The sequence below is a fragment of the Manis pentadactyla genome, chromosome 1, assembly GCF_030020395.1.
Source record: "Manis pentadactyla isolate mManPen7 chromosome 1, mManPen7.hap1, whole genome shotgun sequence".
NCBI classification, from domain to species: Eukaryota; Metazoa; Chordata; class Mammalia; order Pholidota; family Manidae; genus Manis; species Manis pentadactyla.
Genome location: NC_080019.1, coordinates 62,629,757 through 62,644,961, shown reverse-complemented (window position 1 = coordinate 62,644,961; position 15,205 = coordinate 62,629,757). Strand labels below are relative to the sequence as shown.

Here is a 15,205-nt window from a genome sequence, read left to right as displayed (position 1 = left end):
TCTCTTCAACAGATGGTGCTGGCAAAACTGGACAGCTACATGTAAGAGAATGAAACTGGATCACTGTCTAACTCCATACACAAAAGTAAATTCGAAATGGATCAAAGACTTGAATGTAAGTCATGAAACCATAAAACTCTTAGAAAAAAACATAGGCAAAAATCTCTTAGACATAAACATGAGTGACCTCTTCTTGAACATATCTCCCCAGGCAAGGGAAACAAAAGCAAAAATGAACAAATGGGACTATATCAAGCTGAAAAGCTTCTGTACAGCAAAGGACACCATCAATAGAACAAAAAGGTGTCCTACAGTATGAGAGAATATATTCATAAATGACAGATCCGACAAAGGGTTGACATCCAAAATATATAAAGAGCTCACACACCTCAACAAACAAAAAGCAAATAATCCAATTAAAAAATGGGCAGAAGAACTGAATAGACAGTTCTCTAGAGAAGAAATTCAGATGGCCAACAGACACATGAAAAGATGCTCCACATCGCTTGTCATCAGAGAAATGCAAATTAAAACCACAATGAGATATCATCTCACACCAGTAAGGATGGCTACCATCCAAAAGACAAACAACAACAAATGTTGGCAAGGTTGTGGAGAAAGGGGAACCCTCCTACACTGCTGGTGGGAATGTAAATTAGTTCAACCATTGTGGAAAGCGGTATGGAGGTTCCTCAAAATGCTCAAAATAGAAATACCACTTGACCCAGGAATTCCACTTCTAGGAATTTACCCCAAGAATGCAGCACTCCAGTTTGAAAAAGATAGATGCATCCCTATGTTTATCGCTGCACTATTTACAATAGCCAAGATATGGAAGCAACCTAAATGTCCATCAGTAGATGAATGGATAAAGAAGATGTGGTATGTATACACAATAGAATATTACTCAGCTATAAAAAAAGAACAGATCCTACCATTTGCAACATCATGGATGGAGCTACAGGGTATTATGTTCAGTGAAATAAGCCAGGTGGAGAAAGACAAGTACCAAATGATTTCACTCATATGTGGAGTATAAGAACAAAAGAAAACTGAAGGAACAAAACAGCAACAGAAGCACAGAACCCAAGAATGGACTAACAGTTACCAAAGGGAAAGGGACTGGGGAGGACAGGTGGGAGGGAAGGGATAAGGGTGGGGAAAAAGAAAGAGGGCATTACGATTAGCATGTATAGTGCGTGGGGGGCACGGGGAGGGCTGCGCAACACAGAGAAGACAAATAGTGATTTTACAGCATCTTACTACGTTGATGGACAGTGACTGTGAAGGGGTAGTGGAGGGGACTTGTTGAAGGGGGGAACCTAGTAAACATAATGTTCTTTCTGTAATTGTAGATTAATGATACCAAAAGAAAAAAAGAAAAAAAAATGCTAGGACAGACCTATGCACCTGCTACAACAGGAACAAACAGGAAGATCATTTACATGAGAGCAGTCAAAAAGACTGAAAGGTGAATTTAACAGTTGACTTCAATTTTAGCCAGACAGCAAATTGGGGCACAGACTTTCTGGATAGTATGTGCAGGGCACAAGGGAATGAACGACATGCCCTAGAGAACTCAAGCTGCAACACAGGGAGGTGAGGAAATGGGGGAACCCAGTTCAGGCAGCAAAGGAGTGTGGCACACTGACCTACAGAGTCTATGCTTTTCTGTTACAAAGAGTATTGATGCCTAAATGGAAGACAAATCAATCTAAGAGAGCAGTTAACTAGAAGCAGAGTGGCTAGACCCAACCTAATGCAGCCATAGTGAGGCACCTCCGTGACAGAAACATGGGTACCAAAGTTAAGCTCAGCAGTCCAGGAAAACTGCAGGAAACAGTCCTTAGGGACTAGGGTTTGAATGCTCAGGTGCAGCTGGAGATGTACAATGGCCAACATGCAGTGGGAGAGCTGAACCGAACATCCTGCCCAAAGCCTAGAATTTAAAGGCAGTCTAATGGAGGGCGGCGTAGGAAAGTAACCCTACAAGAATTCAAACACCAGGCCTCCTGGGCTGCACTCAAATATGAGGTATAAATTTAGATTCTCCCATGGGGTAAGAGCCCAGGCAGGAACACTTTTTTTTTTTGATAATTATATTTATTTATTTGTTGAGGTCTACAACTCAGAATTACTTACCACATGATAGCAAAAAAGAAAAACAAAAACCAGGCAGGAACATTTTTATAAAAATTGGGCCAAATTCAATGAACCTCTAAGGGCCCCTAAAGGTGGAAATAGGAACCCCTTCTGGAGAGTGGCTTTCCTGTTATACTGCAGCCAATAGCAGCAAACAGAACCAGATCCAATCCCCATGAACAGGGGGCTCTGCATCAAAAACTGAAGCACAGAAAATAAACCATTTTGAGAGAGAATAACTACAAAGACAGATTATTCAGCACCGCAAAACTTAATAGAGCAATCAATAAAATATTTTAAATTAGTTGAGAGAATACTAGAAACCATAAGAAAAGAATAAGATAGTATAACAAAATAGGCTGATTTGAAAAGACAGGTTTTTAGAAGTGAAGAACAAAACAAATAACACAATGGAAAAGTTAAGCAAAGAATACTCACAGCTGGAAAACTGTATGGTAAGCAACAAAACAAATATGAGAGAATCATACTGTATGAAAGGTAAAAAAGAGAAGACAAACAGAGAAGAGTAAGGGCAGAATGATAAGGTTCAATGATGTTATTAATTAGCCTTCTAAGAGGTGAGAACAAAAGAATTTCAAAACAGAACTGCAAAGATAATGCTGAGAATTTTCGAGAAATTGAAAATGTGAATCTTCCAACTGAAACAGCATGATAAAGCTAAATCACTCCTGTCATTTACAAGACAGCTCCCAGTCAACCATGCAATCAGACAGGTAAACAACCGACACATTACAACCATTCTGCTTTTTCATTTTCAGTACAGTTTTCAATAAATGAGATATTAAATGCTTTTTTATAAAACAGGCTTGCCCAGTTGTAGGTTAATGTAAGCGTTCTGAGCATGTTTAAGGTAAGCTAGGTTATGTTTGGTAGGTTAGGTGTATTAAACACACTTTCAACTTAACGACAGGTCTATCATTAAGAAAGATCTGTACAACGGAGCAAAGAGAGTCTTTTCAACAAATGGCGCTGGAACAGCTAGACAAACACATGCAAAAAAATGTATCTAGATACAGACCTTACACCTTTCACCAAAATTAACTGAAAATGGGTCACAGACTTGATGTAAGCTGCAAAACCATAAAAACTCCTAGGAGGTAACACAGGAGAAAATCTAGACCACCTTGTATTTGGCAATGGCTTTTTAAATACAACACAAAAGGCATGATCCATGAAAAGAACTGGTAAACTGGACTTCATTAAAGAGAGAAATTTCTGCTCCTTAAAAGTCTCCATCAGAAGAATAAGACAAGCCAGACTGAGAGAAGATATTTGCAAAAGATCTACCTGAAAAAGGACTGTTATCCAAAAATATATAAAGAACTCAACAAGAAGACAAACAACCCAGCTAAAAACTGAGTCAAAGATCTTTACAGACACCCCACAAAACAAGGTATGTAGATAGTAAATAAGTATATGAAAGATGCTCCACATTCTATGTCATCAGGGAAATGAAAATTAAAACAACAATCAGATACCACTACACAGCTATTAGAATGGCCAAAATCCAGAACACCGACAACACTAAATGCTGATGAGGATGCAGAGCAACAGAAAATCTCATTTATCACTGGGGGGAATATAAAATGGTACAGCCACTTTGGAAGACAGTTTGGCAATTTCCCACAAAACTATACATACTCTTGCCATATGATTCCCCAACTAAGCTCCTTGATATTTACCCAAAAACATGTTCACACAAAAAACCTGCATATGGCTGTTTATAGCAGCTTTATTCAGAATTGCCAAGACTTGGAAACACCAAGATGTCCTTCAGTAGGTGATGGGATAAACTGCGGTCCATCCAGACAATGGAGTATTATTCAGTGCTCCAAAGAGCTATCAAGCCATGAAGACATGGAAGAGACTCAAATGCATATTAGTAAGTGAAAGAAGGCAATACGAAAGGTTGCATATTTTGTGATTCCTACTATATGACATTCTGGAAAAGGCAAAACTATGGAGACAACAAAAAGATGAGTGGTTTTGAGGGGCTAGAGGAGAGAGAGATGAACTGGAAGAGTATAGAGGATTTTTAAGGCAGCAAAACTACTTTGTATGATACTACAATGGTGTGTATATGCCATAATACATTTGTGCAAACCCACAGAATGCACAACAGCAAGAGTAAACCCTAATGTTACTGGAGTGATTAAGATGTGTCAATGCAAGCCCATCAATTGTGACCAATGAACCACTGTGGTGGGGGATGCTGCCAATGGGGGAGGCTATGCATGTCTGGGGACGGACTATATGGTGAGTCTCTACCTTCTGCTCAATTTTGCTGTGAACCTAAAACTGCTCTAAAAAGTTGCCTTTCTTTGAAAAAATCACACAAGTCTCATCTGTGATAGATTGTTCATCACCGCCACCTTGTGGCCAAGTAAGCAATAAATTTTAAGTCAATATAGCTTAAAAAAAGGAAAGAAAAACTACGTCATTCCATTAAACCTAAGATTCTATCAATTAAAAGGTATGTTACTATTTCAGGTACAACTAAGAAAGGAAAAATTTTGCCAATTAAACTATAATACCATTGGCTATAAGTAACATTCCAATTTCATAGATACTAAATTGTGTCTTAAAATACATTAAATGTGGTATGTTGATTTTCCTCTTAAGTTCTTATCAGTGTTAAGAGACTAACAAGAATAAAGCATCTTAACTGCAGCATAAGAACTTTAGGAAATAAGAGTCAGTAACACTAGGGCAATACTAAAAGAAATATGGGGATACTGTTCTGTACCTTTGAGGCATCAATTTTAAGTAATTTAAGAATAGAGGTCCATAGTGTTGGATTTTACTAACTTCTAGGATTCCATCTAGCTTTGAAATTCTTTTTTTCCAGATTTTAATAGTTCTACACATTATTTTTTCCTCAAAGTAAAAATTTCCTAAAATGATAATGAGTTAACACTTTCTGAACAATTTGAGAAACACTTTCAAACATTATCTCCTAGAATCCTTATAAAATTGTAGTGAAGGCAGGCCTGCAACCCAGAAATGGCTGACCCTAGGGTCCATGCTCTTTCCACTCCAGGACACCAGACTGCCCTCAAATACCACGAGAGCAAACAACATGGTGGCCTCCATGTACAGACTTCCGACAAGCCCATTCCACTGTTACTTACCTGGCTGAAGCCTTAAACCGCTCTAAGAACTGAAGTCTCAAGCTCTCATGGCCAGGGAGGTCAATCAAGGTCAGGCTAGTGCCCTAAGGATGGCAGCAATAACATTAATGTTTCAGTCCTGATTGACAGTCACAACATACGCCTTTCACAGTAGGTTTCAGGTAACCTAAATAGTCCCCAATTAGTCAATTAAAAAAAATGTTCACCATAATTAGTGAATCAAACAAATGTTCAAAGAGCATCTTCTATTTATAAATCATCAGTCGAGGCTCTGTGGTTATAACAGTGAACAAAAACAGACATGGTCCTTGCTCTAACAGGCCTTATCATCAGAATGATCAGCACAATGTGAAATTAGAATTTTGGTAAATGTTGAGGGTAGATGAGAAATCTGACTCTGTCTGCCGAAGTCAGGAAATGTGGTCGGTCCATCTGAGGATGGGGAAATATACCAGTATAAATAAAAGCAAAACATGTGAAAAACAGTAATAAATATTCACAAACTTTATAAATAAAGCAATAGAAGATGCACTTTATCATATAGCATGTTACCATTATAGGGATACCCAATTTTTGTAACAAAACATTCCTTTATATTTCCACTGAAATTTAATTTTTAAATATTTATCTACTAGACACACCATTTTTATTTCAACTCTGTCAATATTTTGTGTCAGTTCTTGATACAGACAATCACTGAAACAGGGAGGGGTTGTCCCACTACTAGGCAGACTCACTAAGTGCCCACTTAGGTGCTATTCACTCCAGGCCTTCATGCTTGAGCTCGTGTTCAAGGTAGATATGGCTATGCTCAACAATCAGACTCCTGAATATAGCCCTAGTACATGTAGGAGACCCACGAATCATTTCTTAGATGCCCCACCTTATCCACTGCCAGCCTTAACCAAAGTTCAGCTGGAGGGGGTCAACATGATCTGACATGCTTACAGGTGAATTCATTATGACCTGCCACTTGGTCTGTGCAGCTCTCTATGGGTAAAAATACCATGTCCATCAGCCTTCTTTTTTCATACTGGTAAGAGTCTAATGACCTTAAGTTGGGAACCACTACGACATTTCACAATCAGTATTACACCACACATTATAAACAATCCTGGAGATACAGTACTAAATACATTATTATCTTGAGAAAAAACCTGTACCTAAAACATAAGCAGGGTGACAGAAGGAGTAAAAAAGGGAGGAATGTTATACATTTTCAATAGAAATAGGTAAGCCTCAAATGTAATATGTTAAATTTTCTGATCACATTAAAAATGTAAAAAGAAATTGGTAAAATTAATTTTAATATGTTTAATCCAATATATCTAAAACATTACCTTTTTAACATAATAAAAAATCAAGGAATTATTAATAGTTTACATTTTTTTTTTTCATTCCAAACCTTTAAGACCTGGTGTGTATTTTACATTTATAGCATCCCTCAATTTGGACTAGTCACATTTCAGGTCGCTGAACAGTCACACATGGCCAGTGATTACTCTACTGGAAAGTAAAGGTCTAAAGCATACCCTGGAATACCCTACTTAAAAAATCTGGCACAAGTGCCCTGAGAATTAAAGATCTCCCAAACCTGAAATTTCAAGAGCTGAATCCTTGGGAGTTTAAAAGGGATTGAGCCAGAAAGAGTACCATTATTGAAAAAAAGCAAAAATATTTCTAAAAAATTTAAAATAATGTTTCTTTACCTTTGCTTACAATGTTTATTTCTGGAGGTATCAGAAGAGGCGGGGCAGGGAGGACCCATGGAGAAAAGAGAAAAGATCTCTACAATTACCATTCTAATTCATCCATCTCCACAGCTATCCCTCCAACCAGCCACCCGGCCCTCCCTCCACTCACCAAATGCTTATTAGGCATTATGATCAGGTTGGCAGTCCCGATCTACATCCTGGAGCAACACAGGGACACATGATTCCTTACCAGTATTTTGGAAACATACTCATTTGTAAAAGCAAAAGATTGTAACAACAAACAAAACTAATCTGCTAACAGGGCTTTTATTAAATAAGAATTTAATTGTATGGTCAGCTCAGAAATCAACCATGTGTACAAATTAGGGAGCAAAACAAAAACAAACCCCAGCTGTATTAGTCATACTGTTAAACAGATTAAAGAAACTACAGGCTATATAGATACGTTTGTATATGCATACACTATCTGGGAGGATACATAGAAAAATGGTAGGATATTACCTCTAGGAAGACTGGGTGTAGGGAAAGGAAAAGCAAAATTACTTTCCAATAAATATCCTTCGTAACCTTTTGGATTTTTATCCCATATACATGTAGTATCTATTCAACACATAAAGAAAAGAAAAAGGCTTCTCACCCTTAAGAACTCTGATACAGTTGGAAAGAAGACATAGAAACAAAAACTAATAAAATATGAGGTAACATCAGTATGCATGAGATACAAAAAAGTAAAGAGAGTGCATGATTAAATCACTGCTTTGGTGGCTGAGAGAATTTGTCCCATGGACTATGTTTATCTATAATAATAAGCTACGAATGGTACCTGCACCCTCAGACTAATTCATACTAGAAGTGTCCTTTCTTGACGTACCAAAGTAAAACTCAGACTTCCAACATTCTAGGAAGTGCTTACCCTGGTATTGTTGACTCTGTACATAGCAGAGCTGTCAGTAATAGAAGTCTGAGTGTCTCTGTAAAGGCCTGTTAACAACTGTAAAAAAAAAAAAAATTATATGGGAGAGATGAGAGTAAACATACAAATTTCAAACTTAAAGAGAATAATTTTGTTCTAACTCCTTGGTATCAGGTCAAACAAATAAATGTTGCTTGAGATAGCTGACATGGACCATATTGACTTTTATCCCCCTTTACTTGTAGAAAAATCTAATTGCTTACTTCATTCCACTCTACCTAGTGAGAAGGGGATAAAAAAAACCCCTATTATTTTAAACTACTATTTTCAAGCAATAATTTCATTTGGTTAGTGGCCAAATTTACCAACCTTCCATAAACATTTTTAATAAAAAATGATTAGAGATTACATTTCTTTAGTGGAAGTTAAAGAATTTATACTCTCAAAAGGAAGACTAATAATGAGAAAACTATATAGCACATACAGATCACCATCTTCTATCTCTTGAGCTGTTCTGGCATCTTGGCCATGGCATGAAAGTAGTTACACAAAATCCTTAAATGGGATAAAGGCTAAATATCAGTATCATAAATGTGCAAGAAAACAGAAATGGTCAAAAAAACTCCACTTTATGAATTTTTCAAGCATATTTTTGTCTTCCCAAGTGAGTCAAGAGGTAACTCCCCAATTTGTCAGCATCAGCTTCATTTCCAAACTAAACATGACCTTACAGGAATAATGGGGAGCCCCAAAACTTCCTATCAAGAGAGATGTAAATAAAAGCATTTACCCTGACAAAGAGCAATGTTTTCCCAGAGTCACAGAGGCCAACAAGAAGAACAGCTCTTTGACTGCTCCTTCTGGTCCGGATGAACTTCCAGAACACTGCAGAATAAAGAAAAACAACCTAAATTATGCCTTATCAATAGTATCTGTGTATGACTGGGGTGGGGGAAATTAACATAAATCTATCACAAAACAACTCATTCACCGGGAACTTATTTTTGTTATTACCACCATTATACTCATTAAAGCCAGACCTCTACCCCGACTGTAGACTCAAGTACAATCTCTTCTTACTAAATTTGTATCCTCAGCGCCCAGCTGCAAACACAGGACGCTCAAACTTAGAATGAAGACCCTGGGAGTCCCGGTACCGAAAGCAAAGGGGGCACCCGCGCGCTCAAGCCTAACAGGGGCCGATGAAGAAAGAGTAGTAACCCGAGTCTCCAAGACTCCGGGGCTCGCGGGGAACCCCTCTAGCGCAGCGCTCCCCCGCTGCTGCAGGTAGCAGGGAAAGATGGTATAACGGGCATCTCCTTCTCCAGACACCTCTCAAGTGCCTTCGCCGCCCCGCGTTCGCGGTCGCTCGCCCGCCCTGCACCCGCCATTACCACGGCCGTCTCTTTACCCAGCGTCAGCAGCACCACGAGGAGCGCCACCGCTACTGACAGTAGCGTCGGGTCCCCCTGCTGCAGCTCCTGCCGCAAGGAGTCTAGGTAAGGCTGGAAGGCCCCTCCGACACTACCGCCATTGCCCATCCGCCGGGTGTCCGTGGACGCCATGGCCGAGATGCGTGGTCTCCGGCGCCGCAAAAGCGACGTGGCCCTGGGCTCTGCGCAAGCGTCCGAAGCGGAGCATCACGGGAGTGGTAGTTCCTACGTTGTATTTCCTCCCTAGGGCCGGTGATCCCCAAGGTCCTGATGGGAGTTGTAGTTCTCATGGACATTGCTCCTTCCGAATCAGTGGGCAGCCACGGGTATTTCAGAGTGACATATTCATCCTTTAAAATGAGTCAAATGTCGCCGCCCTTTTCATGGTGTTTGACAGAATGATGCATGAATAAAATGAATGGCCCAAGGAATTTTCGAGAATTTCCAGTCGCTTCCTTAGTGAGGTGAGTCTTGTGAGGAGCGCAAGCATTACACAAACATTTCATCTGAATTGGGTGTGGCATGGGATATGACAGAGGATGTACGGTGCGCTACGGGAATACAGAAAGTGACGCTTAGTCCATCATGCGTTCAGAGAAAAGCTCCTGGAGGCAAGTGACAGAAACGGAGCCATCAAGGATGAGTTGTTAGCCTCTACAGGTGTAAGAGAAGAAAGGGTGCTCTGTGCAGAAGAAAATGAGTAATAACGTGAACGTTTCCCTACATTGTAAATCTAGGGCTGAGATATCTACGTGAAAGCAAGCAGCCTGGAAGACCAATGGGAAGGGAGGGGATTGTCGAAAACTGCTGTCATTCCTGCTCAAAGTGGGCAGCCACTACTCTGCCAGGCAGATATCGGACACCAAGGCGACCAGTTCTCTCAGATTTCCAAACTGAACCAGCAAGACAGGTTTTTATGGAAATTTTTCCACTTTTCAAATTTCGGCAAGTAAGGGAAAACATTCAAAATATTTTTAACACAAAATGTTTTTGATTCATCTTATGACCCAAATAAAGCACCTCTTTGGACCAGAAGTGGCCAGCCTAGGGGCTGAGAGTCTGCAGTCTCTGTCATTAAGCAGGTATCATTTCAGCGGAAGTGGTAGGTGATGAAGCAGGAAAGGCTGGCCAGAACCAGACCTGAAGGGACTGTGTGCTATGCTGAGGAACCTGGACTTTGTCCAGAACCTAGACTTCTATGCCGCAAGAAGTTCCATTTGGGGGTCACATAGATGGTTGGCAGATCAAGGGAGAACTCTGATTTGAGAAAGAAAAGACTGGAGGCAGGGAAACCAGCTGGGAGCTGTTGCAGCATTTTGGCGAAAGATGCACAGGTTTTGAACCAGGGAGAGAGGTAGGTGTGGAAAAGATGGCACAGATTTGAGAGACATTTAGAAGAAAAATATATAGGATATGGTGGTTAATTGAATATGCTGTGTTAAGGAGAAGGAGAGTTATCAAGACTACATCTAAAGCATTTGGTGTGGGTTACTGAGAATATCAGAGTGCATAAAGTGAAATACAGAACTCAGTTGGAGGGACTTTGGAGCTGGGGACACAGCCAGAATGAATAATCGCCTCTCTTTTGTATATACTGAGTTTCAGGTGCCTCCAATAAACGTAAGATATTGTATTAAGCAGGTGATACCGTACATGAATGTAAAGTTTCTGCAATAGATGGTAGGTTTTCATTTGGGAGTGATACGTGAACAAATGGTCATTAAAATAATGGAAAGCACGAAAGTGAGAAAGAGAGTGGAACCCACAAAGAAGCCTGAGAAGGCAAAGTCAGTGACACAAGAGTAAAATATGTCCTGGAAGTGGTCAGCAGCATCTCTGGTGACAGAGAGGCTTCTATGATGAGGGCTTGAATGAAAAGTGAGCTCCGGGGGAACAGCAGGGTGATGGTGGGGCTGGGGAGATCGGTATGGAAGTGAGACTGTGGTAGAAGGACAAGAGGGTGGTTAATGAGGATGATTACCAACGCTAATGAGTGTTTGCTAGTGCCAGAAATTGTTCTAACTACTTTAACTTATTAACTTGGTTTAATCCTCATAATGACCCATTATCAGAGAGAAGCTGAAGCAGGGTTTAGGTAACTTACACATTGGTCCCAGGCAACTGGGTTCTTTTATGCTTAACTGTATGCTCTAACATAGTTCAGTTCATTTTCCAGGCATTTCATTGATAAGGATAGGCAATAGGGACTCTATTTTAAGGACTCCAGGTTAAGGAAGGATATGCAGGATGTGAGGTTGACATAAGGAAACCAATGCTTTATTTAAATTAGCATTATTAATTAAAACTATCAAAACTGTGTAGTCTTACCACATTCTATTTCCTTTCTTTCCTAAGGTCCTGGTTCCTGCTCTGTACCCACTATCCAACACACACACACACAACTCCTTTATAATGATCATTGACTCCTCTGTTAGGGACTAAGAATTCAGGGAAGGAGGAAGGGCCAGACATGGAAAATACCTACTATAACTGTCTTAACTGTGTAAGGGTTTTTAGTCAGAGCTGTGTGATTGAAAAAGTGCTCTCTTGGTGGTGAAATTTTGGAATGAAGAAAGAAGAATTTAACAAGCACAATAATTTCTTTTTCAATTTGTTTATAATTTGTATTATGAAGGCAGAAGAAATGTGTGCACCTTCCACATTCAAGTGAGAAAGTAGTATCCCCTTCTCGGGAATGAGGGCATGAGAGGATGGGATCAGCTCCTTCCTGTCCTCCCACACCTCCACCTAGTGGACACCACAGGTTTCCAGGGGCTCTAGGGATGAATGCAGTGGAAAGACATGCAGAGACTGCTGCTTCTGAAAATGTTCTGCTCCTTGATTTCAACATCAGATGGAGAGTTACCACAAAAAAAAATGTCGTGAGACAATTTTTCTTTCTCTTCTGTCAGTTAAAATGTCTCATTCACCAGATAAACTTTTCCCTCCTCTTCCGTTTGCAATAGCTCTGAGGCACTGTGGCATCTGTCTCAGCCTCGGGACACCAATCATGTGATCCCTCTACTTTAGCTTATTTCTTTAATTCTGTTTCTTTGAAAAACTAGAGGATTTTAAAAAAGGAATTAAAATGAGACATGGTTATTGTGTTAAAAATTCAAGCATAATGAAAGATCAAAAAGAAAGCCACAGATGTCCTCATATTTTACAACTATAGTACCTGGTGAACATTATTTCAGACATGTCTCTGTATATTTATACTGATAAGAAGGTAGTCTAGAGAAAGGAATAAATAAAAATAAACAAATTATTTTAAGAGATGCACCACTGTATTCACAGTTCTAGAACAGGGCCTGGCTCCTGGTAGGTACTCAGTACATTGTTGACAGAATTAGGTTTGTTGACCCATTGCAGTAAGACAGTCCACACCTGAGGAACCATGGGGCATCTCACCAAAGGAAAAGAAAGAGTTATTATAGGATTTTGGGTAAGGGTAGGTTTTGGTGACTATTAAATAAGGCAGAGTATTAAATAGTCTCAAAGTAAAGTAAGTCTGTGTGTAGAAGGTCAATATCAGGTATTGACTGTAAAGTGGACCCAGCATCTAGACTCCTTGGCTGCTAGAAAGTTAAGAGAGATGAGGCCTGTTGTGTCCAGAGACTGCCCATCTGCAGCTCTGCCCCTGAGTGAGTACTGAGGCTGTAGTAGGAGTCAGGAAGTAAAGGGGAAAACTGGAGAGTTGTTTAGAAGGCAAAAATCAACAGAACGTTCTGACATTGGCCGTGGAGTGGGAGAAAACAGTGACTGAGATTTGGCTCCTGTGAGTGGATTGAACACCATGTCTTTAGCTGATATGAAATACATGAAAACAACAGTTGGATTAGGGAAGCCAGAGAGGGAAGGGGCAGGATGTCACCTCAGTTTGTGATTTGTGGCTTTGAGAATGTACAATATAGAACCGTAGGTAGGAGGAGGTATATGTGTTGGGAGTCCAGGCTGAGAAATGAAGATACAGATGTAGATGTCCCAAGTTACTCACAAGGCTTAGAGAGAGCCTGGACAGGGAGGAGAGCACTGGATCAAGAGGAAAGCCCCAGGAACATGTCCCCCCAGTTTCAGGGCTGACAGGATGAGCCCACAATAAGACCACAAATGGAAAGAGAGAGGTAGGAACCAAAACAGAGAGAACTGTCATGTCAGAAAGCTAAGGAGAGTTCCAAGGAAGGGTGAGTATCAGCTGTATTGAGTACAGTAAACAGACTCAAGAATGAAAAATCTGAAATTGTTTTTCACAATTGGCATTAGTGACCTTGGCCAGGGTAGCTGCAGGGAAGTGAGAGGAGCAGAAGACTGATTTCTGTGTGTTCAACCTTTAACAGTAAGTGAGACTTGGAGAGAGTGAGCCTCTACCTTTCAGGAGCCCAACAGGGTGAGGGAGGAAACTGAGCAGTGACTGATATGGGAATCGGGGTCAAGGGATGGTGCAGGACCTCAAGTAAACCTGAAGAAAGTCATTGCAAGTATTTTTTAAATATTTGAATCTTCTACATTCTTTTTCTGTACTTCCCTGAACACTCCACCTCAACAATTTACTCCATATCCTCCTTCCTGCCCCTTCTCTAAACACCCCGCCCCCTACATACACAGACATATACTTTTGATTTTATTAAAATGACCATGCAGACTCCTCTTAGAATGACTTCCTACACGGACCATATCCAGGAGGCACAGCTGTGGCACCACACCAAAGCTGTGGCAGGATCAGATGAAGGTTGCGCCCTGAAAAAAAGGACTCAGTTGTGTGTGTATTCAGTCAGATGGTATGAAAGAATTCCTTCTAGGCCCAACATTTAAGAAAGAATGAAGTTTTTAAAGATAAAACCAATAATAGTTTTTATTTTATGTTCTGCAGAGATGCCACTGCCAAGCTGTGAAGGCAGCCAAGCCACTAGGGCCAGCAAGACCAGAGGAAAGCTTCCGGGTCACATGAGCTCCCAGCTGCATGTGGTGGGAGCCCCACCTCTTGAATTTTAAACTTTGTGGAAAGTGCAGGCTTCCAGGAGACCTGGGGGGCAGAGCAAAGAGGTAGGACAGTCAAAATCTACCTGTATTTTCTGTTGAGTGTGAAAAATTAAGCCTGATACAAAAGCACTCACACCCATCTTCCTGCTCTTCCAATGGGTACCAGACCTTTCTCACAGTGGCCTTCTCCACATGCCTGTGCACCTCCTATGCCTTTCTGGGCAGTACTGTACACCAAGATGGTGATGTGATTTCCCTGCTCTATATCATCCTCCACAGTGTGTGCTACAAGTGGGGCTCCCACATCTGACTCCATGAGGCTATGAAGAGCCTGGTAGGACTGTCCTCTCTGTCCTCTTTAGGCAGCTGAGGAACTACCTTAATAAGATGCACTAAGCCCCTGGGATGTACCACTTTCCATGCTAGGGACTGAGGATGGAGCAGAGAACAGGGGAGCCCGACTTCCTCCCTTGACAGAGGATTTAGGTTAGGTAAGTGTGACCTGGGTGTTCACAGCAGTGGCCACATGCAAACACTTTCCTTACATGGGAACCATGTGGGGCAGCTGTTAAAATGCAGAAACTCTGAACCTGGCACCGACTTGCTGAATCAGTATGCCCAGGGCCTGGGGATCAGTATTTTAAAGGCCGTGCTTCACTTACAGGCACACAGAAGATGAAGAGTCACTGCCCTACATCCACATGTTATTCTCCCATATCTTCCAAATGACTTCAAGTGAGTAAATGATGTCCAACATAGTTATATTGCACAGGTGTGTCTTAAAGTATGTTAATGCTTAGAAAATCGGTGCTCTGCATGAGTAGTAAGTATAGCAACTTTATTTTATGTATTGTTGCTCAAGCTCTCAAG

The 15,205-nt window shown here is 40.7% G+C and overlaps 1 protein-coding gene across 1 annotated transcript in view; it reads right to left on the bottom strand.

The window, feature by feature from the left end:
- The window catches only part of LOC118911160 (serotransferrin-like), a 54,394-nt gene that overhangs the window by 13,441 nt on the left and 25,748 nt on the right, over nt 1-15,205 (bottom strand). The window contains 5 exon segments of the mRNA XM_036882867.2: nt 5,295-5,377; nt 7,923-8,000; nt 8,713-8,807; nt 9,334-9,504; nt 9,507-9,598. Of these exon segments, the coding sequence (XP_036738762.2) occupies nt 5,295-5,377; nt 7,923-8,000; nt 8,713-8,807; nt 9,334-9,504; nt 9,507-9,598 (519 nt within the window).